Source organism: Rhipicephalus microplus, chromosome 3 (assembly GCF_043290135.1).
Source record: "Rhipicephalus microplus isolate Deutch F79 chromosome 3, USDA_Rmic, whole genome shotgun sequence".
Taxonomy (NCBI): Eukaryota; Metazoa; Arthropoda; class Arachnida; order Ixodida; family Ixodidae; genus Rhipicephalus; species Rhipicephalus microplus.
In genome coordinates, this window is record NC_134702.1 from 64,722,320 (window position 1) to 64,750,168 (window position 27,849).

General features: G+C 41.4%; 2 protein-coding genes across 15 annotated transcripts in view; one reads left to right on the top strand and one right to left on the bottom strand.

Annotated features, from left to right (window-relative positions):
* The window catches only part of LOC119161260 (uncharacterized), a 63,960-nt gene extending 55,506 nt beyond the window's left edge, over window positions 1-8,454 (bottom strand). For 5 of the 8 annotated variants that reach the window (XR_012894271.1, XR_012894270.1, XR_012894268.1 and 2 more), the window contains exons 1-7: window positions 8,236-8,453; window positions 7,991-8,163; window positions 7,788-7,897; window positions 7,652-7,713; window positions 7,529-7,586; window positions 4,050-4,224; window positions 3,455-3,565 (exon numbers count right to left, since the gene is read on the bottom strand). Coding sequence is in view for 3 of the 8 variants with exons in the window: in XM_075889668.1 (XP_075745783.1) it covers window positions 3,455-3,565; window positions 4,050-4,224; window positions 7,529-7,586; window positions 7,652-7,713; window positions 7,788-7,897; window positions 7,991-8,163; window positions 8,236-8,266 (720 nt within the window). In the remaining 5 variants the exon portion in view is untranslated. Of the gene's footprint in view, window positions 1-3,454; window positions 3,566-4,049; window positions 4,225-7,528; window positions 7,587-7,651; window positions 7,714-7,787; window positions 7,898-7,990; window positions 8,164-8,235 lie in introns of all 8 variants that reach the window. The other 3 variants (XR_012894267.1, XM_075889667.1, XM_075889669.1) reach the window with 1 other exon arrangement.
* Window positions 8,455-8,527: 73 nt separating this feature from the next.
* LOC142761626 (uncharacterized protein F13E9.13, mitochondrial-like) lies at window positions 8,528-25,967 on the top strand. 7 transcript variants are annotated; one of them, XM_075889676.1, is made up of 7 exons: window positions 8,685-8,824; window positions 8,883-8,965; window positions 19,386-19,572; window positions 25,121-25,174; window positions 25,253-25,271; window positions 25,366-25,493; window positions 25,688-25,967. In XM_075889676.1, the coding sequence occupies exons 1-7, from the start codon at window positions 8,701-8,703 to the stop codon at window positions 25,894-25,896; spliced, it is 804 nt and encodes a 267-aa protein (XP_075745791.1). In that variant the 5' UTR covers window positions 8,685-8,700; the 3' UTR covers window positions 25,897-25,967. The 7 variants fall into 7 exon arrangements, with proteins under 7 accessions (XP_075745794.1, XP_075745790.1, XP_075745789.1 ...); XM_075889679.1 differs by lacking the exon at window positions 8,685-8,824 and adding an exon at window positions 8,528-8,550 and having other exon boundaries at window positions 25,121-25,271; XM_075889675.1 differs by having other exon boundaries at window positions 8,669-8,810; window positions 25,121-25,271.
* The last annotated feature ends 1,882 nt before the right edge of the window (window positions 25,968-27,849 follow it).

The following is a 27,849-nucleotide window of genomic DNA, read 5'->3' on the forward strand; positions in this document are numbered from 1 at the left end:
AGTATCAGATCTAATATGCTCTCGGCAGTGTTCTGTAAGCGGGTTGGAGATAACACGATTCGCAGAAGGCTAAAGTTCAACATTATGTTTATAAGAGCGTCCGAGGCAGATGATGTGTGGTTTAGCGTAGTCCAGTCAATGTCTGGGAGATTAAAATCTCCCATAAGCAGGACACGAGAGTTGCGAACATGACGCTGCATGAAGTCATGAACTGCAGTTATGCATTCGTGCCCGGATGACGGACCTCGATAAACGCATCCAACGAATATAGAAGTGCTATCGCAAAGAATCCGGCAGAAAATTGCCTCAGCATCTGTTATAGCTGGAAGCGATACATATGAATGGCATTTCTTTATGAGTAGAGCGACGCCCCCGCCACGAGAAGGTCTATCCTTACGGATAACGTAATAATTTAGAGGAACAACTTCACTATCGTATATCTCGGAAGAAAGCCATGTTTCAGTGACACCTACTATATCAGGACTGTATTCTAGTAGAAGATTTTCGAGAGCATCTATTTTGTTTAGAACACTTCTTGCGTTAACATTCAGTATAGTCAAGACTTCGATTTTGCGTTTAGACGAGCTTGCCGAGTTTGCGGTCTTGATGATCGCACCTCGTCCTTTTTTTGGGCGAGAACCTTGTCGTTCTTTTCTTCATCCCAGGTAAAGGCTTGGTTATTAATGAACAATTTGTCAAACACTAACGACACCTTCTCCTTCTTTTCTCGATTTTCTTTGGCGCTGTTCCATAGCTTTCGCCTGATGTCTCGGATTCTAGGCGAAATGTCTTCTCCGATTGAGAAGCTGGTGTTTTTCAGTTTGTATCCGCTTTTAAGTATCGATGATTTCTGCCTAAAATCTAGCAACTTGAAAATGACTGGTCTATTTTTGTTCCGTTCCGCTCGTCCTAGGCGGTGTATTCGTTCGATAGAAACTCGTTCAAGGCCGAGGGTGTCCTGAACAATAGTCTTATTCACTGCTTGTTCAAGAATTTCACTCGTCTCTCCGTCAACTTCAGGTAGGCCATAAACAATTAAGTTCGATCACCTACTTCTGTTTTCTAGGTCGTCGACCTTCCTTTCCAGCAATTCATATGCACGTTTCATGCTGACAAGCTCATCCTGACAGAGACTAACCTTCTCTTCGAGTCTTGATAAAGCGTCTAGCTTTTTATCAATATCGACAAGACGCTTTTCCTTGATGAACTTAATATCCGCGGCGATTTCTTTTAGTGCGCTTGCGATTTGATCTTGCGCAGGTCCCGGGTTAGTCTCGATGTCTCCCCCTAAGAGTAGCAATTTTCGCAAAAACATCCTAACACAACATGGCATACAAGAAAACCGTGGGCACGGTAGCACAAACAAAAAAGGATCGTCAGAGCGTATACATTTTCCGTATTTCTTCCTCACCTGCACAAGGAAGACGAACGGGTTATCAGACGTCCGCATGCCTGAAGTGCCACCGTGCCCAAGAAGCGTCGAGTGCGCTGCACGAGCTTTTGTAGGTGAGCTGGTGGGTGGTACTGGGTGCTGATCATGCGCAGTCAGAATCAGGATGGGTAAAAGCGAATGATGACGCGACATCTCCGATGACGTGCAGGACGGGATTGTGGGCGCATGGTAGTACGCCAGACTGTGGGCCTGCGCCGTAGTGCTCTCCCCGGATCGCAAGCTGCCCCCACCGGAGGTGAGAAGCAGGCCGAGGAAAAACTGCACAAGGAAGACGAACGGGTTATCAGACGTCCGCATGCCTGAAGTGCCACCGTGCCCAAGAAGCGTCGAGTGCGCTGCACAAGCTTTTGTAGGTGAGCTGGTGGGTGGTCCTGGGTGCTGATCATGCGCAGTCAGAATCAGGATGGGTAACGGCGAATGATGAGGCGACATCTCCGATGACGTGCAGGACGGGATTGTTGGCGCATGGTAGTACGCCAGACTGTGGGCCTGCGCCGTAGTGCTCTCCCCGGATCGCAAGCTGCCCCCACCGGAGGTGAGAAGCAGGCCGAGGAAAAACTGCACAAGGAAGACGAACGGGTTATCAGACGTCCGCATGCCTGAAGTGCCACCGTGCCCAAGATATAAAAAACATATTTTGATGCAAGATGCAGCTTTGTTCCAATGAGGTTTGAGTGTAGTTCACTGTCTTTCATACGGGAACGCAGTCATATTTCCGTCAGCCATACAAGTATTGACGGCAGAATACAGAAGCTTGCATTTCTTTCCGATACTGTGTATTTTATGAAAAAAAATCACGTACACTGCCCCTCTAATGTTCTTAATCAGTCCCATGTGGGGTGTTACTCACATGATGGCTTATTTTCAAGCCCTACACTTCAGCTGCTATGCCACGGCAATACTTGCAACACACCCCGACATTGATTGAAAAAGCAATGTCAGTAACATAATTACAGTAAGAAGCTTCTATTTTGAATGATTCATTCATTCATCACAGAAATTTTATCGTCACTCAAAGGGGTCCCGAACTACTTTTTCAAGTAAATATCGAATGATCTCAGTGCAAGAGTTTATTGCCTAGTGGATCGATCGCCGCAAAATTATTTTGAGTCCATTAAGTATAAGCAGAGTTTGAGGGGATATTTCACATGTTTTGAGCACTTTTCTTTTCTCCATCTTGACAAGAATGCTGGAGGCTAAACAGGGAGGGATGGCATGGAGGAGAGAAGCTATGTCAGCGCTCATCTTTAAACGTATTCACTCACTTTTCATGCGATTGGGTGAACAGTGGTATGCTGCCGTGTAACATTAGCACACCATACAGGTTTTCTCACACAACTTGAACCGACACTTCAAAAATGAAAGGCTGTCAGAATTGTGCTGAATTGAACACATACTATTTGCATCAGCCTATATTCACTCAGGCTACATTTTGTTTTTCCTTAACTAATGTTTAATTAACTAACTTTATCATTATTGGCAGAAGGCACAAATATGATCACCGAGTTGTAAAGAACCTTCAGAACCCACAGACTAAATTGTTTCCCGTGTGGTACATCTTATGTTGTCCTTTTTTCTGTGTTGCAAGGAAAGCTAGCAAAATTTAAAAAACCTACCTGATGAAGTGCTTATACACCGATAGTGCTGCTTTGAAGCATGCATTCAGTTTTCTAACATTAGGACAATGTTATAACAAACTGATCTTAGTTTAAGATTGGTGAAAGTGCATTCAAAGCGAAGACACAAAAAAGGCAAACATACACACACACAGTGCGCTACTTTCAACTAAACCAGGTTCAAAGTAGTGCTATGTATGTGAGTGTCTATGCCTTCTTTGTGTTTGTTTTCAGTATGCTTTCAATGTTCTTAACAATGGAATACCAATGTGCCCAGATGTTGGCCTTGGTGATTTCGATTGACTTGTGTCTAACTACCACAAGTAGCTATGAGAAATACAGATCCAAGCAGCTGCCTATATAGTATAAAAGATAGCATACTTACTTCTCTTACAGGTTTCTCATAATGTGGCAAAAACTCCTTCAAGTCCGGGTCGTAAGTATCAGGAACAAAGCACTGAAGCTCAAAGTGGCATGCTGTCGTAGTGTTTCCATCCTATTCCCCCCAAAATCAGACACGTACAACAAATCACACAAAGCAATATTTCAAAAAATACTAATGTTGATTTCTATATGCACCTATATCAAGAATGAAAAAAAAAAGATGCAATTAACATACATGTGTTTATGCTTTATGCTGCTAAAGAAAGCTAGCCTTAATGACACAATTTACGATGTGAAAATTTAATGCAAACGCGGCTCATACATGTCAAAAACAACATAACTGAGAGCTATTCAGTGCCTCCATTAAGGTAATTGGAGATCAGAGAATCAAATTTATCCAAAGCATTTAGTCACACTAGTTGTTTTCAGGCATCATAGCTACAAATTCATCTGTGCAAACCATCATCAGTCAAAGTTATCAGAAACTAGTTCTTTTTTGTTTTCTTCGGACTAAGTGATTGAATGACTGAAAAAAAAAAAGGCTTGTATTCCTTCAACACAAATAGGATGCTCCTATAAAAAATTACTTGACTCACAGTGAAGCGTCCTTTCCACACGGGAAGCCACTCATAGTGAAGGTCCAAGCCAGTAACTTTCATGCTATTCATCCATTTGTCCATCTCTATGCTCGAACCAACTCCCAGAGGTCTAAAAGTAGCATGATGCCACATATAGGCTCTGAACAGGGCACCATAGAGCATGACATTGTCCCTGCAATAATTTTGGCAGCAACCAAGAGAAACAGAAGTTAACACATGTTATTAATGGCTGTTGAAAACTCTTAATTTGACATTACTAGATCTAAATTCAGGTGGCCTAAATTAACACAACAAAAGAGATTCTCAAAATAAAAACAAAAATGCTACTTCATAAGGCACATCATGACACATGCTTCATTTAAGCAGTATGAAAATAAAAGCCCATACTGCCTCCAAAAAACTGCAGCAGCTATACACACATATTGCAGGGAAGCGTCCTGCGGGGCCAAATATTCAGAAAGCCACTTACATATAAAGCCATTATATTTAAATTCAACTGTCACATGTAACCGATGTTTTAAGATTGTTCCATTTTTCAATCTATTAAATCGGAGCCTCAGAAAAGGTCTGGCAGCACCACACTAAGGGTGAGGCGAGCACCTTCCATTCTTGGAGCACTTAGTCAGTTTTCATCACTTTGGTGCTGTCAACCCCCACTGGCTCACCATCTAATACTTTGTCCCTGGTGGCATCATAACACATAAAGGATACAGTGGAAGAGCCAAGCTATGGGCAAGTTTTTTTTGTTGTTGTTTGCTTGTTTTTTTAATGTTGTGACATGCCTGCAAGTTGTAGTGCTGCTGCATTTGAAATTATTACCGTCACGGCACAAGGTACATGATGCGCATGTTTATCAGACTTATAAAAAATTGTCAAACGTAGTTCAAAGGCGTTTCATGAGCAGTAAACATTAGCTTTGTTATAGTGAAACTAGCTCAGCCCAAATTTGCACAAACATCTGCCAACTAACCAAGCACTAATGCACCCAAATACGCTCATGAACACACTTCATCAATGACTGTGAGCACATGCCACTGCTAATTTTTTGTGTTGTAGGCCCTCCTATTGTTCTTGGTTCAACAGATCACATGACATCTCACATATGACAGAGCTTTCTTAAATCACTGTTTATCAATAGAAAAATGTGGCCAGGTGGGCTTGTTGACTGTATATTGTCAAATATCCATTTTTTCTGCGTTTTTAATGGCACATACCGCCGTTAAAACACAACGAGGTCAAGAGAAAGTATGCGCTGAGCTTAAAGACTTTGATGGCTTCTCTGTAATGTTTTGGTTAGTGATTAAACAATTCTGTTATGAAGTATCAAGAAGGCCAAAATGTTTCAGAATTCAGCTCATAGACGTCAGACTCTGCCCAGAACGCCGCCACCAGCGCCCCCATCGCTGCGCTGGCCATAAAGGGGTAATGCAAAGAGAGCCGTCTGCGAGCAAACGTGCATAGGTGCCCCTCTTTTGTTGGTATTGAGACGGAGTTTTCTAAAAATCAAACACCTGGCAAGCCTCTTCCTTCAATCCAAGCTCGTTTTAGTAAAGTAGGAAGCTCATCAAAACGAATTTCTGGTACAATGCAAAAGATGTTTGTTATTTCGGGGTGCTGCAAGCGAGTTTTGCATGACATCCGAGTTCAAGGCAAGCACTCCGACGAGCGTTCTGTAACGCCTAAATGCATCAAATTTGGGCATACACATGATGCCAAAGCATTGAAGTGAATACACAAGCAATATAACAATCAGTGGCACGAAGTTTGCTTTATTCGGCATGAATGGCCCTGGCAATTTTCGCCTTTGCAGTTGCATTCTTTATCGATCTCTCGCTTCCTGTGTGTTGAAGTGTTTTATTACGCATGCTAGAATGTTTTGTTGAAGGTTGTCTTCCATTTGTATATACTGCAAATGGGGATACATGCATGTCTACTTTCTAGGTATACGACGAAAGGCACAACTGAGGCCTCCGAGATATCTCCGGCAATCACGAAGACCACCGGCCACAAAAACCTGATTGTGGTCCGATCATTTTGCGATTTACCTGTATGACATACGTGTTCGCATTTACTATTTAAAGCCAGAACTTAGAGCCTTCAAAGGCGTACATGCGTAATGGTGCATGGTAGCAACAACTTCAGATTATCGGTGGTCGCGGCGTGTGCTATGTTCATCGCTCGCATCACCTGTCTACTGTTGCACGGCATGCACCGTGGTCAGAGGCTTTGTTAAGCTTCATAATCAATGTTACCATGGTTCTCTGTCAAGGCTACTGAAAACAATAACAGGAAACCTACAATATCACACTTTCTCATGCAACCGGCAGTGGAGATCGCAAGTAATTTGCTTACACAACACGTTCGCAACGGTTATATCCAGCGCTCTCGCCATTCGGATTCGCGAAAGCTGCAGCAATTGGTGAAACTGAAGTTGTTTTCGTCCGTGGCAATTCACAACCCAACAGTAGCATCGAGCGGGGTCTTTTTTCGTAGAGCGCAGAGACATTGCGTCTGCTCTTGTTTTCGCCATCGTTCTGTTGAGTGAGCCAGCTAGCACTTCATGACGGGTCGGTGACGCGTCCTACTAGCTGAGAGAAATTGGTGGGTCTTTTTGTAAGCGTCCAATGCAAAAATATACACCTATAATTTAGCTAAATTGGTGTTTTGTAAGCTGCAGTCACATGGTTCTGCAGCAAACTATGCAAAAGAATCGGGCTTTGCACTACTCAAAACTGTGTCGACAGGTGGTGCTGCGTGTCCGCAAAACTTATAAAGTCATAAAGCGAGATTCAATAAAGAAGAACAAAGCCCATGCTGTGGGGGAGTTAAAAAAACAATGGAACATGCTGTGATTTAATGCGGCGATATACGTGTGGGTACAAGGCTACATGAGGCTTTGGGTTTTAGGGACAAATGTGGAAAGCTGAACACGTCCGCGATAGAAGCAAGTAATAAGAGACGGTTAGATTATTGGTGGCAGAAAAGTAGTGATGAAAGACACAAATAGTGGGAAAATGAGGTCATTCTGCCTGAAGAGGCAGAGAGAGGAACATAAATTTATATTTTTCATTGTTATAGTAAGATCAATTTGATCAAAGTAGATAAGGCCTTGGGCCAACATAAAAAAAATATTTTTTTTTGCAAGCCTGGTGGCACACATGCCACCGCCTCGTTATAAAAGGGACGCTCATAGCATCCATCCATCCACTCCAGAGTCTGAAGTTCATAAATCCGAAAGAATACTTCTAGAAGATGTGTACTACATAACAAAAATAAGACTACAATTCCTTTGGTGGTCATCTTAGCCCCTGGACTACAACGTGTTGCAAGTGTAATTTCACAAATGCAAAAGCAACAATGTCATCTGAAAAATCACAGCAAAAAGTTTTAGGGATAAGAAGAATCCTTTATAAAAAGCATGTCAGCCCGACTTCGAGTATGAGGAAAGAAACCCGATATGCAAACCAAAGACTTACATGACATCTAGGTCACTAAACAAACTCCTGTCCACTACAATCTCTAGCATTGCCTTCCCTGAAATGGAAAAAAAAAAGTCCGAGTTAACATCAGTTTGGAATATTTATTTATCAGCACCATACCAGGGATCGGCAAATTGTCGAGCAGACCTTCGATGCGTTTTGTAGCGCTGGTAAGTACAGCCCTGAAGCAAAGATCAAAAGCTAAGAAAAAGCAGAAACAACCCTTTGTTTCAAGCGAGCAGCGTAGAATACATACGGCGACAGCTGAGATGGAAAGTGGTAGGTGTCTTTCAACCTCGCAATGTCGTCTGACCAGCTTTGCAAAGCACTCTGGAAGCAATCCAACTGGAAAGTCTTCCAAAAGGCCTAAAGCAGCAGAATGACAAGTATCCGAATGGACAAATTTTAGTGATCTCCCTCCAACATTCGAAAGCTTTCAATAAGAATATTTATGCATACCTGAAGTTCTTCACATGGGCTCAGGAGAAATGGCAGGATTGCGAAGTGGACCTCACGACTTGGGATCAGCGGCAGCAGGTGGCTCCTCGGTGAGTCCGGCTTCCATGTCGGAGCATCCATCAGAAGATTCAAAAGGGAAAAATAATCTTCCACAATATCCTTCCCAGCATCATCTAAAAAGACACGATTTGTTACAGGTTACAGTTGACCACAGCGTCTACTTACGCGAAAACAAGCAAACGCACCTTTGATCAGGAACAGGCACCACCACTTCATATCGCAGGTACCTCACACCGCCACGCACACTCGGCGTTCTGGCCACGGTTCGCATATTAAGCCTATATTCTTGTCAGATGAAGAAAAAAGAAAATCAGCACGCGCTACGATGCTCGCTTGTGCTGTGCTGATTGTTTACCGGCTCGTGCATGCATGCGCGTGCGCCAAGCTACGTAGCCCGCGAATTATTTGAATCAATGTGCCTAGACTACTACATCCGCTGCCTACATTTGGAGCGTCGCAAACGTAAAAACGAAACTGCATTCTTGGACCACAGTTTAGAGGTACGATGTAGCCACAAAACACCTATATACACATAATATATGATATAGCGAATAAGCTTAACAAAACACGTTTCAAGTTTACCCTTATCAGCAAACATATCGCGACCACGGTGTTATCAACTGAGGTCAGAGAACACTTAGGTTTCGTTTATGTCGTCCATGTTAGCACGGCCAGATGACTTCGTTGCTCAAGTTCCGCGAAATTTTCAAACATACGCATTGTGCTGTGATTGGCATGATACATGTGCAAGCATTGCCAGGTTCGGCGGTAAATGTGCTTTGAGGTAACTCGGTACTATGGTTTTGTGTTCGTAATGAAAATTTCTTTTCAGGTACACCTTTCAACAAAATGAAATGCAAGGAGATAGTGGACGCAGCTTGTGAAGAAGCAGCAATGTACAAGAAATGCGGTGTTGTATGTATCCGTATGCTTAATTATCTTACAGTTAGCAATATATGCTAATATACGCTGTTGGACGGTGCTCGACTGGGCAAGTTGGCATTTCCCAGCTCCCCATTGTATTGCTGCAGCAACGCATGAACCACTGCGCCGAATTCTCTTTTCTCTCCAAGTTGCACTTAATATAATGAACTAGTCAAGTTCAAAAGCTTTTCTATATAATTTACGTCCTTGTCTCAAGGTCTCATTCAGTGGTACAGTGATCCAGGGCTGTCAAAGTGAGCGATGTGAAACAGCTTTTTTGGTCCACAATACACACGAGTAAACTCGTCACCTAGCTAGGCCCACTCGGGGATCGGTCAGGCTCGCGCAGGTTCTCTGGATATGACCAGGATTTTAGAGCTGGGGTCCTGGGCCTTACTAAGCCATATCGTCATTTCCTCTTAGAGGAAAGGGGAAAGAGGTGCAGGACATGCTCAAAGCTCGCATAACTATCACTAGTGCCACCACGCTAGGATGTCCTAGCTTGGGAACCGTCCTGGGTATACCCTGTATCAGACCACATTCCTTTACCTAAATTCTTGACAAAGTCTAAACGTTAAAGCACTTGCCACTTTTATTTTTTCTGAACAAGCTGCAAAATATTAAAGGATAAATTGTGAGCAGAGTAATTGTTTCATTCCTTGAAGAAGCTGCGCACTACTATACAGTACTTGTGTAGCATAAGTTTTACTTTAGTTGCATTTAACTCTGCATAACCATCATAATTCCCATGATATCGTTGATGATTTGATAGGTGGGGTTTAATATCCCAAAACCACCATATGATTATGAGAGACGCCGTAGTGGAGGCCTCTGGAAATTTCGACCACCTGGGGTTCTTTTAACATGCACCCAAATCTGAGCACACGGGTCTACAGCATTTTCGCCTCCATCGAAAATGCAGTCGCCGAAGCCGCGATTCGATCCCGCAACCTGCGGGTCAGCAGCCGAGTACCTTAGCCACTAGACCACCGTGGCGGGGCATGATATCGTTGCCATGTTGACGAAATGGAAACGGTTGCATGAAATTTTTGTGCACTTTTGAAATGCGTTATGAATGTTTCTTGTGAGGAACTATGCTTGTGTACTTTGAAATGAAGAATTATCATCGATATAAGTGCATCTTTCTCATCTTTACCAAGTTGTTTTCTCATATGAGTCCTGCTTGGTAAAGTCACTATTTATAATTAAGCACGATCCAAGGTTCAGGCCACTCATGTATCAAATCTTTTTATATCGTTCTGTGATCAAATATTTATATCTGTATAAGTGATCAGTTGCCAATTGTCTACTGTACTTGAATATATCTTGAGCTCTGGAATAAATGGTAACTATAGTCTCAGAATAGATGAGAAATGGTAGTGAGGCAATTGTGAGAGTAATACCAAATAAAACCCAGCTATTTTATCCCTCCAGCACTCATTAAAACATGCTATTACAGCGGTTCACCTTTCAGCATATAAAATGGTCATTCACCCATTGGTTAAATATGAAACCATTTTACTAACTTTCATTAATACACTAAGCCCCGCCGCGGTGGTCTAGTAGCTAAGGTACTCGGCTGCTGACCCGCAGGTCATGGGTTCAAATCCCGGCTGCGGCGGCTGCATTTCCGATGGAGACGGAAATGTCGTAGGCCCGTGTGCTCAGATTTGGGTGCACGTTAAAGAACCCCAGGTGGTCGAAATTTCCAGAGCCTTCCACTACGGCATCTCAAAAGTTAGATGAATTATGGAGCCTTCTCTTGCATTTTTTGTGGTGTATTAATGATTGATTGATTTGTAGGTTTTAACGTCCCAAAACCACCATATGATTATGAGAGACGCCGTAGTGGAGGGCTCCGGAAATTTCGACCACCTGGGGTTCTTTAACGTGCACCCAAATCTGAGTACACGGGCCTACAACATTTCCGCCTCCATCGGAAAATTCATCTAACTTTTACGCGTGGACTTCAGCCCGTGAGTTGCTAGCATAAAGTGGCTCGCAGCCTCCCATGGTAGCATAGTATCTAAAGTAGGGGCCTCAAACTTGCTTCACAGAGCGGGTCGAAGTCAAGCAATTAACTCCCACAAAGCGGGGGCAGTGAAGAAGGTAGGAGCCGGGGGGGGGGGGGGGGGGGGGGGGGGAAGGGTGAAAGAAAAAAAAGCCAGCACAATCGCTCTGTCGTTTGTGTCCTCTCAAGTCTCTATTTCTCTTGTGTTCTTTTGTGTGTTTGCTAGTATATGGGAGCATTCAGTCATTACCAACAAATGCAGTTAATTGCCTTAAAAAACAATTTGCCAGGAAATGCTGTCATTTGAAAGAAAACTTTCCTGTGTGTGCAGGTCATTTCTCAAGAATATTTGGTGTCAGATTTAAAAACCTATGCCGATCTCCAAAATTACTCAAATCTGGACGCTGATTGTGAAGTATAACTTTTGTTTCATGGTTATGGGTCACAACATGGTAAGCTCATGGGATGACCCATGGAAACAATACCTTAAACCAGTTATGCCTGTGTAGCCCACAAATGTACTTAATAAGAAATTTTTAAAAATGTGAGGTTTAAGACAGTATTGTGTGGGCTGTCGGCTGCAACCGAGAGTTTGAGACCCCTGATCTAAAGCGCTGCACTGCAAAGCTCAAGGATGTAGGTTCAATTTCTGGTCATGGCAGCTGTATTTAATGGGAGCGAAATACAAGAACATGCATGTTCTTAAGTTTAGATACAAGTTAAGCAACCCCAGGTGGCAAAACTCCACAATTCTTTTTTGGCCCCTTAATTTTTTATTATTTTGTGCTAACTCTTGTGAAAACAAAATATTGTGTCACCCTATCTAATTTAAATAGCATGAATGAGTTTTAGAGTGCATACCTTTACATAAAATTGTTGAAAAAGTTTAAATGTCAAGTTATTTGCCACTTTTATTTGCCTCGAGACAAGTTGCAATATATTAAAGGAAAGATCATACGTGCAATAATTGTTCCATTCCCTGAAGATGCTGTACTATGTACTATTCAGTGTGTTGTGCGAGTTTTACTACACTACACACTATTGGATTAGTCAGTAAGGCAATGCCATAATATTGCATTGCCGTGTACTTTCCATTTTAAAACCACCTAGGTCATTTGATTTCAGTTTGTGTTGAGTTGATATAGCTTCTCTGCTTTTTTTTTCTTCTCTCCCTTTTTGAATCCCCTCAGCTATGATTTCAAAATTGAACAAATAAACATAATGTCGGTGAGTGGATTTACAGGCAGTTCATTAATTCAATGATTGGTGCCCCTCACTAGGCTCAACTGAAAATTTTGGTTACTCGCTGAAAGTTGTAAGGCACTTTCGAAGAGCCCTCTTACTGAAATACTTTTTCAAATCAGTTAACTACTAGAGTAATGTTGCCATGCTGCATGGAGATGAGAACCACATTGCCTTGGGTGTAATCCACTAGTAGCACACTTTCCTTATGGTCTTCCATGTGCCGAAGCCAAACCAACATGTCATGTTTGTGTCTTGGGTCCCAGTGCAGTGAATTTTTGTGACGAGCAGTTTTTTTTTTTATTCTCTTCATGGTGCATTTTGCTGTGCATTTTGCATTGATTACCAAACTGAAGTTGCATGACATAATTAGTGGCATCCAAAGCAGTGCATGTGTGCATGCTTTTGACTCTAACTCGAAGCACAATTGTCTTGACAAAGGCACACACTTTCCTGTAATAAATTTCAACTGTTTTCACACTATGGAGCCGTTTGATATGTTGCAGAACCAATTGTCACCACCTGATTCTCACGTTCATGATAATGAGCCACACTTATTGAATTTAAAGCCCCTGAAACTTTATGAAGTAGCGACATACTTTGAAGAAAGTGCTCCTCCCTTTTCTTTCTCCTTCGCCTTCTCTCATACTGATGCCGCTTTGCAATTAGCCAACTGGCGTCATGTAAGAGTGCGCAGAGAGTTCATTCTTTTACAGTTGCTCTCGATCACCATCTTTAATCTGTATCTCTGCATACTGTCGAAGAGTGCATGTATCAAGTGTGTATGAAGTTGCTGCTTGATGAGCATTTTGTTGCAACGTAAGTTGGGTTACAAATGCTACGGCGCTTTTCGTCATGGGTAGGTGCTGTGCTTGCGAAGGCCGACACAGATTTAGTGATGGCAAAAATATTCTCACGACACCGTCCTGTAGGTGCGACGAGTCACGAAGAAACACATGTGGCTGCACCAAATTGGAATGTAGAAATTTTAGAGCAAAATCTTCGATCTACAAGTATCTGAATGTAATTCATTTTGTGGTTTGGACAATTGGCTGCATGAAATTACATATTAAAGGCTCAATTTCAATAAGCATGTCATGTCTCTTGGATGCTCTAACACAGCATCCGCAGGATCTTCACCTTGTATCAACCCATTGAAGAAGAACAGCTATTTGGGCTAGTTGGTTGGAATTCATAGTAATAAGGGCTGCAGCGCGAGCACGAAGGTGCTAGAAGAAACGTGAAATAAAAGGCGAGGCAAGGAAAGCAAAGAGGACAACACGAGAGCTGACTACCAACTGAATTTTATTATTCGCAGCACACATGATAATATATACAACAGGCAATCTATTACCAGCAAACGTGAGCAACGTGACATATTCTGGGGAAGGGTAGGATAAAAAGAAGGTACAATGATAAAATGGCTAACCCTTATCTAAAAGCGCGAACTCTTTGTCATGCAAGGCCACCGAAGGTTGGCTCACGCATCCGTCACCATGTTTTCTAATGAAATACGCCTCAGCTATTTCACGAGTTACTTTGTCTATGTGGCGTACCAGCACACTCACGCCCGTAAATCGCTAGGAATGTGTCAGCCCGTGTGCCTGACGATGAACGTTGTCGGTGCACTTCGGAATGCATCGATGTCCTCGTGAGAGGTGGGTGTCGATCAAGATCGGTCATGTGTCTAAAACCACTCTCTATGTTCTTGTCCACGAATAATTTGCGTGTTCTTCAAGCGGATAAGGAAGGTGTTTTCATTATTCTACACAATGATGTCTTTTTGCAAGAAGCCTCACAGGCTGTTGTGAAACACTTTGTACAAGTTACAGCAAAAAGTTCAAATATCAAGAAAGATGCTATAGCTCGCCTGCAGGCTGTGAATTTGCTAGGTTTAGCCTGCAGTGTAAAGAAAGCTACTTCCCAAGAATTGTCTATTTTTTTCACTAATAAGAGTCATAAACCAGAACAACCTTTGCGTGCAATTGTTTCTGAAAGAGGAACCTGGCAGAAGCTCTTGGGATGTTATTTGCAGAAACATCTATCTAGTTTAGTTTTGGATGACCCCTACCGCGTCTGTAATTCGCAAGAAGTTGTCAGATACCTCGAGGATCATAATCCAATTGGGTGCCCTGTTTTAAGTATCGACGTTGTAGATTTGTATTACTCCATTCCTCAGAGCACATTGTTAAATTATGTTAGAGATTGTATAACCAAGGATAATCATGAAGATCTGTTCATTAATGATAGTGGCATCAGTGTTAATTCTTTCATGAAACTTTTGCTTTTCTACTTGAACTCCACTTTTGTTTCGTGGGGAGGGTCTCTTTATAGACAATGTAAGGGAGTTTGCATTGGGTCAAGGGTCGGTCGCCCCTGTTCTGAGTGACATTTTTCTTGCCAAGATTGACACCATCCTCAATAAAAAAGCTCGTAGGTTTGGTGCAAACCGCTTTCAGATATGTGGACGACTATTTAATTTTTCTGCTGCCTTCCGTAACGAATAGGAAAAACCCGGCTGAACTTGTATTGAGTGCTTTTAAAACACATGGAGGTGGGCTAGACTTCACTTGCGAAGTTCCCCAACAGAGATCACTGAGGTTCTTAGATATTAATATTACATTGTTTCCAAATCACGTATGCTGGGAATGCCAACCACGAAGTGTTAAACCCTTGTTAAACTATGCTTCCTGCCACACAAAACTGGTCAAGAGAGCTATTGCTTCGTCGGCCGTAAGTGCTGGCTTATCTTAGTCATGCCTACACAAGATGACCGATAGTGTAACAATGCAGATTAACAGACTTCTGTCAGCGGGATTTCCAAAATCTGTAATTCCTTCAGTGTGCGAAGCTTTGTTGCAGAAAATCTAACAAAAACAAGAAAAAGCAGGAGGAAATAAGGAGCGAAAAAGAGTTGCAGTCATCCCATACTTCTACAATATATCTCATCGTTTGAAGAAGGTAGGCTCAAGATATGGTGTGGATGTAGTTTTATCAGCCCCGTGCAAACTAAGCCAGATTTGCAGGATGATGGTTGAGCGCCTCAGTGGAATCACAAAAAAAAGTTGGACATGCGCCGTAAAACACATAAATAAATTTGTAGATTGCGCAGTTGGGTGTTGCTTACATGCTTCCTTTAACGTGCGGTCGTTGTTATATAGGCCAAACTGGGCGGTGCATTAATAAAAGGTTAGGAGAACATATGAATGATGTATGCAAAGGAATTAGTTCAAACCTCGTTCTGCACTATAAAAGCTGCGGGTGCCAGCCTCGATTTCAGGGCGCGAGTGTGCTGGTACACCACGTGCACAAAGTAACTCGTGAAATAGTTGAGGCGTATTTTATCAGAAAATATGGTGACGGATGCGTGAGCCAACCTTCGGTTTCCTTGCATGACAAAGAGTTCGCGCTTTTAGATAAGGGTTAGTCATTTTATTATTGTACCTTCTTTTTATCATACCCTTCCCCAGAATATGTCACGTTGCTCACGTTTGCTGTTAATAGATTGCCTGTTGTATATATTATCATGTGTGCTGCGAATAATAAAATTCAGTTGGTAGTCAGCTCTCGTGTTGTCCTCTTTGCTTTCCTTGCCTCACCTTTTATTTCACGTTTCTTCTAGCACCTTCGTGCTCGCACTGCAGCCCTTATTACGATTGTATCAACCCACCGTCTGCTTTTGTGCACTTAACATTACACACACCAAATGATTCATAGCTGCGATCTTATTTCGTGGGGCCTAACAATAAAAAAAGATTAGGCTGCTTGCAATGATGGTGCAAGGCTGGACTAACAACGGAGCTGATGGCCACCCTATTACCAATTTAGGTGGGGCACAGACAGAATTAGCTTATTAAGCCACTATGACTTCACCAAACATGACTTAACTGGCACAAACACATTGAGCACGGATTAATCAATCGTGACTCAATCTGTGTTTGTCTTAGTTTAGATTAAACTAATCTGTGTTAGTTTATCGACACACATATAACTAGCTTGATCACGGAGAACCAAAATTTAGTTTCAATTTTCGGATTAAATCATAATAGCTTAACCCGGTCTGGCTTTACCTTCAATCTGCCTTGGTGAACTTAATTTAATCTGGACTACTTTAGTAATTATTCTGAATTAACCAATATTAGTTAGAAATAACCAGGGTTTGTTTCATTAGACTTGGTCATGCTTTACTTGGCTGAACTGAGCTCAACTTGGCTATGCTCAACAGCTTAAATAGATGACCTAATTAGACTTGACTTAGTCTTAGCTTAATTAGACTTGGTCATGTGTCATAAAGTTCCCCGACACCAGCTTTCATGCTGTCTTCTCCTGTGTTTTTCATCTTTTGTGCGGTTTCAAAATGAATCCAGAACAACTATGACAAAGTGGCAGCAGGAGTGCGCCAGCACGTGTACAACAATGAGAAAGTTTGACCACTAAATGAAGACGCCTTACTGCACATGCTGGCATGGCATGCAAAAAAAAGTAAAAAAAAGAACAGGTTTTTTTGTTGGCCAGAAAGATGGAGCCAGAAGTTGGAACGATGAAGACGCGTTGGTCTGGTCGGATGAAAACGTTCGGGAAGCCAACATTGTTGAAGGCACCCGGTCAATCATCAACGCCGGAGTGACTTTGTAATATAGGTCAGCAAACTCACTCACGAGTGAACTCACTCAGACTCAGATCAAGCCGTGAGTCTGAGTGAGTCCGGTTGAAGGAAATTTTGGTGAGGGCGAGTGCGAGTGAGCTCGGCTCAGAAAAATTTTGGCGAGTCTGAGACAGAGTGAATCCAAAGCGCAAAATATATTTCTTGGGTGAGTTTTAGTGAGTTCCACTTTCTCGGGCCGACCTAAGGTCCTATCTAGTCATCGTCAGCATTACTATCAATCTTACCTGAATTCACGTTTATTATCCCATCTATTCACATGTATTCTAAAGCATTGTTATTCATACACCATTTCAATATTGATTAATTAGAGGCATGAATTACGTAGAAAGGAGCCTTGTCCCCCATCAATTCTTGTAGAGAATAACTTGATTATTATATCTTATGCTGTCATCTTTCGAAGAAAAATGACCTTATGGGTTTGTAAGCACTCGGAACTCGTTTTTGAAGATACTATGTCAAACGGCACCAAAAAGAGTAGTGACTACATGAGATATTGGTGTTAAAGAGTACTGACACCATAGTCGGAGAAGGTAATTCTAGGCTGACGGAGTCGACTCACTCAGACTGAGATCGACCCATGAGTCTGAGTCTGAGTGATTGCTCGTAAGTAATGTCTTGGTGACCTGGCTGAACAAAATTTTCGTGAGTGTGAGTCCCAGTGACTCTGGCTCAGGAAACTTTTCGTCAGTTTGAGTCCAAGTGAGTCCAAAGCTCAAAATATATTTTATGAGTGAGTCTGAGTAAGCTCCACATGTTTTGCCGACCTATGCATTGCATAGACATGTCTGGTACCGCGGTGCCCTACGGATGTAGATTAATATGCGAGAACTCACCTGGCCCTTCTTGCCCAATAAGACCTGCAACACAGCCACGACCATTGCTTTAAGTCCCAACGTGTGAGAATGTAATTTTTTTGGACCGACTTTTAAAGAGACTTTTCCTCATCATAGTGCTTGCTGTGCTTTTTATTTGTGTCGTTTATGTATTTTTATGTCAGAAACAGGTTGTTGTGCTGTGCCAGTTGTCTCCTCTTCCTTGCTGCCCTAGAAAATGTTTATGACACCTTTCTATAAGCCTTCTCCCTAACCCTGCCTCGTAACATCATGCTTGACTTGTTGCATTGCAAGCACTTGGCAATGTTTGATGCCATATAGGTATAGGTCAATCATGATAATGATAGTTTTTATTCACTCTGCACAGCTTAACAGGTCTGCTGTAATAAATGAACAGACTAATTTGCAGGAATGGAGGGCCACACGCAAGAATTTAATTTCGATACTTTATAAATTCGGAACAGTTCTTTTGATAAAACAATTAGCTCAGTCTTGTGCCTATTTTTAATTAAAAGTCACTTTTTACAGGTAATGGGGCTTTTTTCCTCTTCCTAGCTGACAGTAAGAAAGTGTATTATGTACCGTGCACAAAGTGCGGGTCCGACAAAGATTAGTGGCTTAGTCATTGGTAGACAGCAGCATTACAAGCTTTCGAGACGCACGTGCCATTTCACGGCATGTACTGCTGTTGATGTTGATGCATTGAACTCATAATTGCACCGCTGCCCATCATCTGTGTCTGTGTGTGCTTAGTACAAACATTGGCAAGTGAGTGGTACTGAAGCTGTAACACCTTTCTGAATCTTCGGAGTGGCTGTCGCTCATACTTCGTGTGTCACAATGATACACCCTGCAAATTTACCGAGGAAGATCAACAAGTATTAACTAGGTATCAGAGAATTGGCTGCAAACCATGACGTTTGCACTTAGTCTCAAACTCGTTACTTACAATGATTCGCTACAGGACCAGGTGATATGGGCTCATTACAGAAGTTCCGTACTGAACTGTAGCATTCATACTGTCACCTCCGATATGTGGGCAGTCATTACACTAGTTTAGACACTTTCATTGTGGAATAGTTATCACCACAGTATAACAGTGCAGTTAATATGTTCTTGTAACCCATCAAAGAGAATCATTGTGCTACAAATAAAGGCACTTCTAGCCAGACTGCAAGCATGAAAGATTGTAGTGCACTGCCTGACCCAGCGTGCATTAACTCTATTAAATGCCCTGTGCTTTATGCTGGAGCAGCAGTGCAGGTGGCGCTACGGTCAAAGAGGAGGCACGAAAGGGACAAGAAACGAGGAAGAGTGTGTCGCTACTTTACAAAGTTCCAAAGCTTGCAAAGCACAAAGCTATTCAGGTACCCTTTAATGTGCTGTACATGTCTGCTTTGAACACAATGCATTCACGTAGGTTTTTTAAATATATATAGGAGCAAGGATAATGAAATCTATATTGTACATGATGACATTTGTGCATAAATGATTGTGCAAACAGTATCTTACCTTGCTGCCATTTTTCGAAAAAAAAAAATTATTTCTCAAACCTATGGCCACTTTAAATTAGTTGAAACTTATTATTATTTAAAACCCAAATTTTATGCCAAAAACCACCAGTGATGCACAAGATTCTATTGTACGTTCCTTCCTCAGGATGGTGTCCTCGTTGAAAACATGTTCGACGTTCCTTATGTGAAACCGAATCAGGCTGGACCAGAATTGAATGCCTTCATGGCACGTGTCTGCACAGAAGTAAAAAAGATACTTCCTTCTTTGCCCTGTGGTGTACAAATACTTGCTGGAAATAATAAAAGTGCATTAGCTGTTGCAGCAGCCACAGGTAATTCCTATTCTTTTCATACTTGCTGGAACCAATATTGTGACTTCATAATATATTCAGTGATTGTGTTCTGCCTGAATTGTTTCCACTGTTATTGCATACTTATTTAGTGATACTAGTATATATATTTAATAAAATTTCTTTTAATCTGTCCAAACGATTTCCTCGTGGCTTGAAAAATACCATCTAACCATCCCATAAACAAGCAATCTTGTTTTCCTGTACGTTTCGTTTTGGCTACCATTACCTTACGACATATTGACCCAATAGACCATACACCATGAAAAAAAAAATCTCTTTATAAAGTTAGCTATGCAGATGTGAAGCTGTCATTAAAGCTGTGCAGACAAAATTTTGTTGGTGAGAGAGCTTTTCAGGTTGATTTGTGTGAACAGACATAATCTCATTATTATTGGCAAACGTAGCTTAGAACATAAAATCATTCTTAAAGTGTGTGTCATGCAACTGAGTGCACAAAGCAGAACTTGGCTTGAATGTAAGCAAAAATAATTTGCATCGGGAGCCTCAACTTGTAAAATACGTAGTCTTTGTCATCTCTGGATGGCAAAGACATCAAAAGTCCGGAGATTCGCAGCGTAGGTGGTCGCATGTCTTCAACCAAGAGCATCAATCTTAATCTACACCCATGTGGCCAGTTGTGTTCACATTCCAGCAGCTCTGGACCCACTTTTCTTGGTGCTCCCTGAAACTGAAAGTGAGACTGGGCTCCATGAAAACGACTGGAAATAACCATCAAGCGCTGGAGAAATGCAAGCAGCCATCATAAGTGGGTCATAATTTACTTACTGCAAGAGAAAAACTGTGAACTATTCCACTCTGTTAACGTTGATGGTAACATGGCAGAGGCCAGTTTGATATCAAAGGCCAGGTTGTGAGTGGACTCCATAATGTTAAACCCACTGTGCAGAGTCTGCCACTGCATGCTGATGACCACGCTGCAAGAAATGCACATTAAGCGATGTTTGTTTACCACGCCCACCTATAAGACCACATTATATGCTTCACGATGTGGGCCAATTTTTTTTTTTTTTATGAGTAGGCTTTGATAAAACACACAATCTGTGCAAGCCAGCTTTCTCATAAATCACGCCAACACCGATTCTTTTAAGTTAGCTTCACTTCTGTAGATAGATGCATTGCTGAAAAAACATAATCTTGCAGATACAATATGAACATTTTTATTTGAACATGATGGCCCTAGAACCTTTTCTTGGAGTACGAAAAGGAGTGAAGCATAGTGGTTTCGTAGCATCTTCTTTCCACATTTAAGCATAAGCGATTCAGTCTTTCACCATCATGTTGTCAGAATAAGAAGCATAATAAACACAACAGCACACCACGTACAAGAAGTCGAATTCTCTTGGTTCTAGTTTTATCAGTAAGATAATGTATCTCAAGAAGGGAAAGAATACAATCTCTGTTTGTAACACGAAGCCACAAGAAAAACCTTGAGGCTTCGTGCTACAAATGGGTGGTTGTCTTCTCCCCCTTTCTAAACCCTACTACCACCTTGTGGGTTTCCACAAAACTCGTTTGCAATAAGGTATCTTGGTTTATAAATATGCCTTCCTCAGTTAGCTGGCCCTGTCCTAGGGAACAGCAAACCAGGACACTACAATGTTAAGGTGTAAAATGCATGCAGACCTTATTGAACTGACCTCAACAACCTTGATAATCGCTTATTGCGATAGGATGTGTCTTTTCCTGTAAGAACTCGAGCATTCATACCAAGACCCTCTTTCATCTAAAACATTTGGCAAAGCATGTTACTTTGTTTCTGCATATGGGTAAACAGGCCTTGTACTCGGAGGTTTAGGTCACATATGATTATTATAAACCCTCCATAGGTTCCAAGGAATGGCAAGCATTGGGATGTTAAAACAACAACAAAGCCATTACGAAGGTTCCGTGAGAAAGAAAAAGATAAGGGAAAAGCTGGGAGGTTATTCAAGGTTCTACCACGTTGACTACCCTTCATGTGAGAAAGGGAAAAGCTGTGTTAAAATCACTGACTAAATAAGGAGCTCATTTCCGTGTCAAACACATGGCTGCCAAATGTGCAGATTAGCAAGAAATCTATGAATGATACGCACACCTCTGGCAAATGAGTTTTGTGGAAGTAAGCAAGATGAATGCCTGCCATTGAATCATGTAATCAGCAGCTATGGCTTGTGTACTGAAGTGCAACCAGGTGTTACTCATGGAAACTGTCCCAGCAATAGACATTAGTTTGTTTATAGTACAAGCAGCTTCCACAGTAAGCGGTTAAAGGTGGACTTTTGCTCGAATGGATGGGATCGTGTAGATGTAATGTTTTCCTCGTATTGTTTAAGGCCACAGTCGGGGAGAAGTGCAGCTGGGCTTAGCTTGGTGTAGCTAGGCTTATCCGTCTTTGACAGTACCGTACCAACTCCAAGAGTGGACCGATTGATCAGTATTAGGATCTAAGTGAAATGCAGTCATAGACAGTTTGAAATTGGTCTTGAGCTAATACCAACAATATTGTATTTGAGCAAGTCTCTGGAATGGGCGGGACGTTTAAGTGTCATAGAAAGGTGAATATATAAAGGATAGGAATTACTTGCCCAAAAGACATCTTCAAGTCACCATTATGCAAATGATAAGTCAAGTAATCACTTGCAATATGAACAATGGGGGACACAAGCAAGGGTGGTCACCACAGCTGATTCTTGAAAAAATATCAGTGAGCAAAGGTTTCTGATTTCACGTGCTTCTCAGGACCTTCCTGTGGATGCTGTGCATTTTTTATTTATCCGTGGCGTATTCAAACAATATGCATTATTCTAAAAGCAACTTTAAAGGGACACTAAAGGCAACTATTAAGTCGACATTGATTGTTGAAATTGCGGTCCAGAAACCTCGTAGTGTTACTTCTGTGCTGAGGAAAGGTCTATTTTGAAATAAAATCACGTTTTAGTGGTCCGCATTAGGTTAGCGCACTTCAAATTACCCGCCTCAAGAAGCAGACCGACCGGACCGACTCGCTGCTATCTATATTTGCACGCGTCGGATTTCCTTCTGAAATCTAATGCGACAATAGTGTCTTCACCATCTGGCTTACCTCTATCTTTATGGATAAATGTGGAATAAAAGTGGTGCACAGCTCGATCCATCACTCACAATCTCATGCGGTAGAGCGTACGCATTCCGTTCTGAAACGGATACTGAGAGCTCTTTGCTACGTCCACAAATGCGACTGGGAAGCATGTATTTCTCCCGCTATATGTTCGCTTTGAGATCAGCTCCTCCTGAGAGCACTGGCTTTAGCCCTGCAGAGCTTGTGTATGGTAGGAGTTTGAGAACACTATTGCGAATGCTACGCGAGTCCTGGGAGGCCCGGCTTTACTGCGCTAGTAGCAGCACACCGAAAGAAGCGAGAACCACAGTGGCAGTGACGGCCATTGATCAATTTCTCACCATTGGCTTCGAGATTGCAAACGTTTTGTATTCAACTGTGCCCCTCTAGGTGGCACTACCTGTCCAGTGTAACTACGCGAAAATTGAATTTTTGAATCACTCGTGCCATTCCCCATAGTAACGCCTGGTGGTTCTTTTTTCCATGAATTAAACAGAAATGAACAGGCAGCATTTTATTGAGTCTCCTGACGCACGGAAGATTCTTTATTTAGTGCAGCTAGATTCATTACTAGTGAATAATTGTAGGCGGTGTGTCTTATGTCATCGCGATCATTTTGAGAATATCCTACTGTAGTGCATGTGTTCTTGTGCATTTACCTTAATTTTTCGGTAAGTAGGGCACTGTTGTTTATAATATTGTCGTTTTAGATGTTGTCATACATTGAGCTTTCACTCTGACGTAAATTGTTATTTGACTTTACTGATCCCTTCAAGTGTAAGAAATTAAATAAGATGACATTTGGATAAAAAATTAAATACTAAAGATTTTCTTTTTCTCTAAACGAAGCAAAGAGGATCATTCAAAATCTGTTTGATAAAAGAAAAAGGTTTTTATTATATGATATACTTAAGCATGTAATGCGAAATGCCAGTGAATGCCCAGTAAACCTATGAGCTAGTAAATAAAAAACATCCGATTTGTTATAGTATCGTAGATCATGACAGTGACTGTAGTAAAACAAGGCAACATCATGTCGCCATAATACTCATGGTGTGGTGTTGTTTACTTAGGTTTCAAATGCTTTCCATTACCAGAAAAGGAGGCGATTATGTCTTATAAGGTTAATATCGGTCTTGAGATGTTCATCCACGGAACATGACCTACATAGACTGGTGTTGTTCTCCTCTTTGTCCCATGATGCAGATGAATGTCTGGAGATGTGGAGGTCAAACAGGAAACTGCAGATATCTCAGAAGTGGTACTAGCCTTGAGGCCTTTGCTAAGATTGCTTTAGCATTGGCCAGTTCCAATTCTGCAACATAATTCCTAAACTACACAAGATGTTTTTCAGCTTTAGTTTGTGCTGAATAATGATAATCACAGTTTCTGGTGTTTGCGAATCCTGATAATGTGTAACTTGCGAAATGGCTTGGCACATGAGGTAAAACAAGGAGTTCACAGTAACATGGTCATCGGCAGGATTTTTCCCTAGGGGGGAGGGGCGTGCAAACCAGTGTTGCATTGAGACTGCTAGAGGGGCACCGCTGTAGCTTGGGTTAGGGCAAGTGCTGGCGAGGCTTGAAGGGGGCTTGTGCCCCTTTCGCACCCCCTGCCAACCCCTATGCACTGTAATGCCCCACCGTTTAATTAAAACATTGTTTGTATGAATAACTCAAATTATTTTTTTTGTGGACACCATAGTTTTGAGATACTTCTTGACTACAGAGTAGAGAGGCCCTGTCAATAGTCTGGAAAGCATGCACGTTGACTGTCAGTCTACTACTGCAATGACTACAAAAAGGCTTTTATGCTCATGGGCTCTGTGGAGAGCAAAGATGATTTCTAGGACAAACACTGGGCTTTTCACTTTTTTTCATCTGTTTGATAACATCTTGTGCATAGAAGTCAATGGTTAAAGAACAGCTCCTTCTCCTGCTTACTAGCTTCATCAGCAAGCAGTGGCCATCCCTACAAAAGTTATCGTCCCTTTTTTTTAACTTTATTTGAATAAAAGTCTTTTCAGTGGCAATTCTGTTAGCACGAAACACATTGAAATTATCTCTAATGGTCCACTGAACACTTGCACTGTGATTTTTTAGAGATAGCAACAACCAAGCTAAATTCACTGGAGTTGTTCACACTTTATTTGCTCATATTTAATCAAATCTCAATTTCATTTTGTAGTGTGATGCACAGTACAAATTTAATTATGGAGCTTTGTATCAGTAAATCTCTAAAATATTTTCTGAAAAGATTTGTTATTATTGACTAATCAGTTTATGGGTGGCATGGATTGGTAATCAACGCTCCCAGCAAGACGAGTGCTTCTACGTTTAAAAAAATGAAGATATTGAATGAAGCAGCTTTATACATGAAGGTTGTGTAGCCATATGTGTTTCAAGAGTTCATACACCAAACTTTATGCAGGTTTCCAGTTCGTGCGTGCTGAAGGCTTCGTGTTTGGGCACGTGGCAGATGAAGGTATTATGGAATCCTGTGCCAGCGAGCTATTGCGCTACAGACGCATTATTGATGCTGAGGACATTCTTGTGTTTGCAGACATAAAGAAAAAACACTGGTCAGCATCAGGGAGTTCTTTCAACATTATATTGTTGTTCCAGTCATGCCAATTGTGTTTCATTAATGTCTACATGTAATTTCACCCTGGCCAGTTCACATGCAATCACAAGTGATGTCAGCATCCTGGAAACAATGAAAGCAGCCGAATTCTTTCAGTGTGATGGCATCATCCTGACTGGAGGTGCAACAGGCCTTCCACCCAGTACCACTGAACTGCAAGGTGTGTGCTTGTGAAATGTTGCTTCTGTTAAAAATGTCATGAGCCAGCATAGTTTTGTTTTTTGATTCAGTGCAAGCACATATGGCTGCCAGTAATCATTTACAGACAGAAGCCACTGTAATGTTGCATTCTTGCATTACAGCCCTTCATAATTGCAAGCATTACATGTGACCGAGTGTATTACTGCTTTTCAGAGGTGAAAGCAGAAGCAACAGTGCCCGTGCTACTTGGATCAGGAATCACAGAGAACAACGTTCAAGATTTTTTTGCAGCAGATGCAGTGATTGTAGGATCATCATTTAAACATGGAAATATCTGGAGCGGTGCACTGAATGCTCTACAGGTGGAGGCATTCATGGAAAAGGTGCACACACTACGTCAAACATTATCATATTCATCTTGACTCTGTAATACAAAAGAAATAATGACAGCTCTGAACTGGAATGTGGCATAAATAAATGTTTTAATTTTTTCCTTCTTCCCATCTTTGTCAGGATGCATCTAAACATAGTAATAGACTATTGGAATATTGGCCATCAATTTATAAATAACAGTTATACAGTTTTCATGGTTAACTTTTGTTTCATCGTACAATATTTTTATCTCTGGTATTTTCAATATAAAGTGCAGAAACTATAAAACATTTTTCGTTGGATATATTCCGGTGACACAGTGCCACACAACATATGCATAGTGAGTACACTTTCCAAGTGCATCAGTAGTGAAGCATGATCAATCTGTACAAGTATGTTTTCTTGTTGTACATCTGCTGCACCTATGTGCTCAACAAATAGTGGATAGCACGATACATGAATTCATAAAAGAGCTTTCAATAATATGCATCCATTGAAAGCTGGACAGAAAGGCTTAGCCAAGTAACTTGTCAAAGACCGTAAACTGCACGGGTACAAAAATGCCATAGAAGTAACCACGAAATGCACAAATCAAAGTTAGTGCTGTTTGTAAGCTTTACGCTTTTGTAGGACACTGTCACGTACTACATACTGTCATTCACAAAGCACAAATCTAAGGTGCTGAAAAACCGACATATTAACAGTTGAGCCTTCCATCCCAGCAGTTTGTAAATATATTTTTCTTTAGATCTGCATAGGTAAAGTTCAGCTCAGAAAGAAATTACTGCTGGCATTCTATAATTAATTACACAGAAAAGTATAGAATTTACTATGAGTTTGAGGCAATTTTTTTTAAATTTTTAAAAAGGTTGTGATACTGCTCGGAATTAAGGAGTACTGCTGTAAAGCAGATGTAATAACATGTCACAAAAATCACATGCAAGATACATGTAGCATTTGGATCACCACCAATAAAATAGGTGGGAGTGAAACAACATTGCGCTTTGCCCAGTGTACCAGAAGGCAACAGAAAAAAAGAAGAGTGCCTAAAAAGTATGGCTAATTCAGTATATGCCTGCTACTCATTTTACCTTTGCAGTATCCATCTGGTAAAAAAAAAGTATTGAAAGCTTTACAGACATGCAAGCCAGGGATTAATTTTTTCAAGGTGCTTGAGTCGTCAGTATTGATGAAATCAGCAAGGCATACATTGCATAAAACTTGCTTTACACTCAGATTTTGCTGCAAGCATATTCTAGCAGTTTTACTTGTATTTTGAAACAGTTCATTGAGTTGCTATTGCTTGAATAAAGCAATATTGTTTCAAGACGTGCACACATTTGCACGCACTCCCCCTTCCTGTACAGCTCCTCCCCTTACCTCTTTTTTTTTCTGCATTTACATTTTCCTTGATGGGCCTGCTTTTACACACTGTAGGGCCATGGACTAGACTTTTGGTTTCATCCTGCTGTATTCTTTTGTTCATATATACAACTAAGGATTGCTGAGCTCACACATGCAGTCACAAGTCACACATCTCTCAGCAGGAAGATGTCATGCTATACCATTCATAATATTTAGGAAAGGTGGTTGGACTGAGTTAGGGGTTGAAACATCCAGCTTTTCACCGGTGGATATGCAGCCTAGGTTGCTGATATTGCAAGGCTATTTCTGGCAAGCCTAATCTCACGTATGAAAATACAACAATTCTAACAACTTTCTACCACAGGTACTGCTACAATTATTAGGTGCTTAAAATGAGGCAGCATTTGCCAACAGCTGTAGATTTTTTTCTCATGGACTTAGCTTCGAATGCATGTAGAGGGATCACAAATACTCTACAGTGTTAGCGATAAAGTGTTATGAAAATGAGCATTTTAATGCAGCATGTTGTATTAATACAAGCACCAGGTGTAGATAACTCTTTTGGCTAAGCCATTGGCTCTTCCACATTTGGACAGAGATAGTATCTTGTGGCGAATGTATTTTAATACCACATTTGC

Bases quoted from the DNA above. Each gene is read 5' to 3' on its own strand.
- LOC142761626 (XM_075889673.1), top strand. From the start codon at position 8,701: ATGTCGTCCATGTTAGCACGGCCAGATGACTTCGTTGCTCAAGTTCCG. The intron at 25,272-25,365 runs GTCAGCATCAGG...CACCCTGGCCAG, and splicing joins GACATAAAGAAAAAACACTG to TTCACATGCAATCACAAGTG. The intron at 25,494-25,687 runs GTGTGTGCTTGT...ACTGCTTTTCAG, and splicing joins CAGTACCACTGAACTGCAAG to AGGTGAAAGCAGAAGCAACA.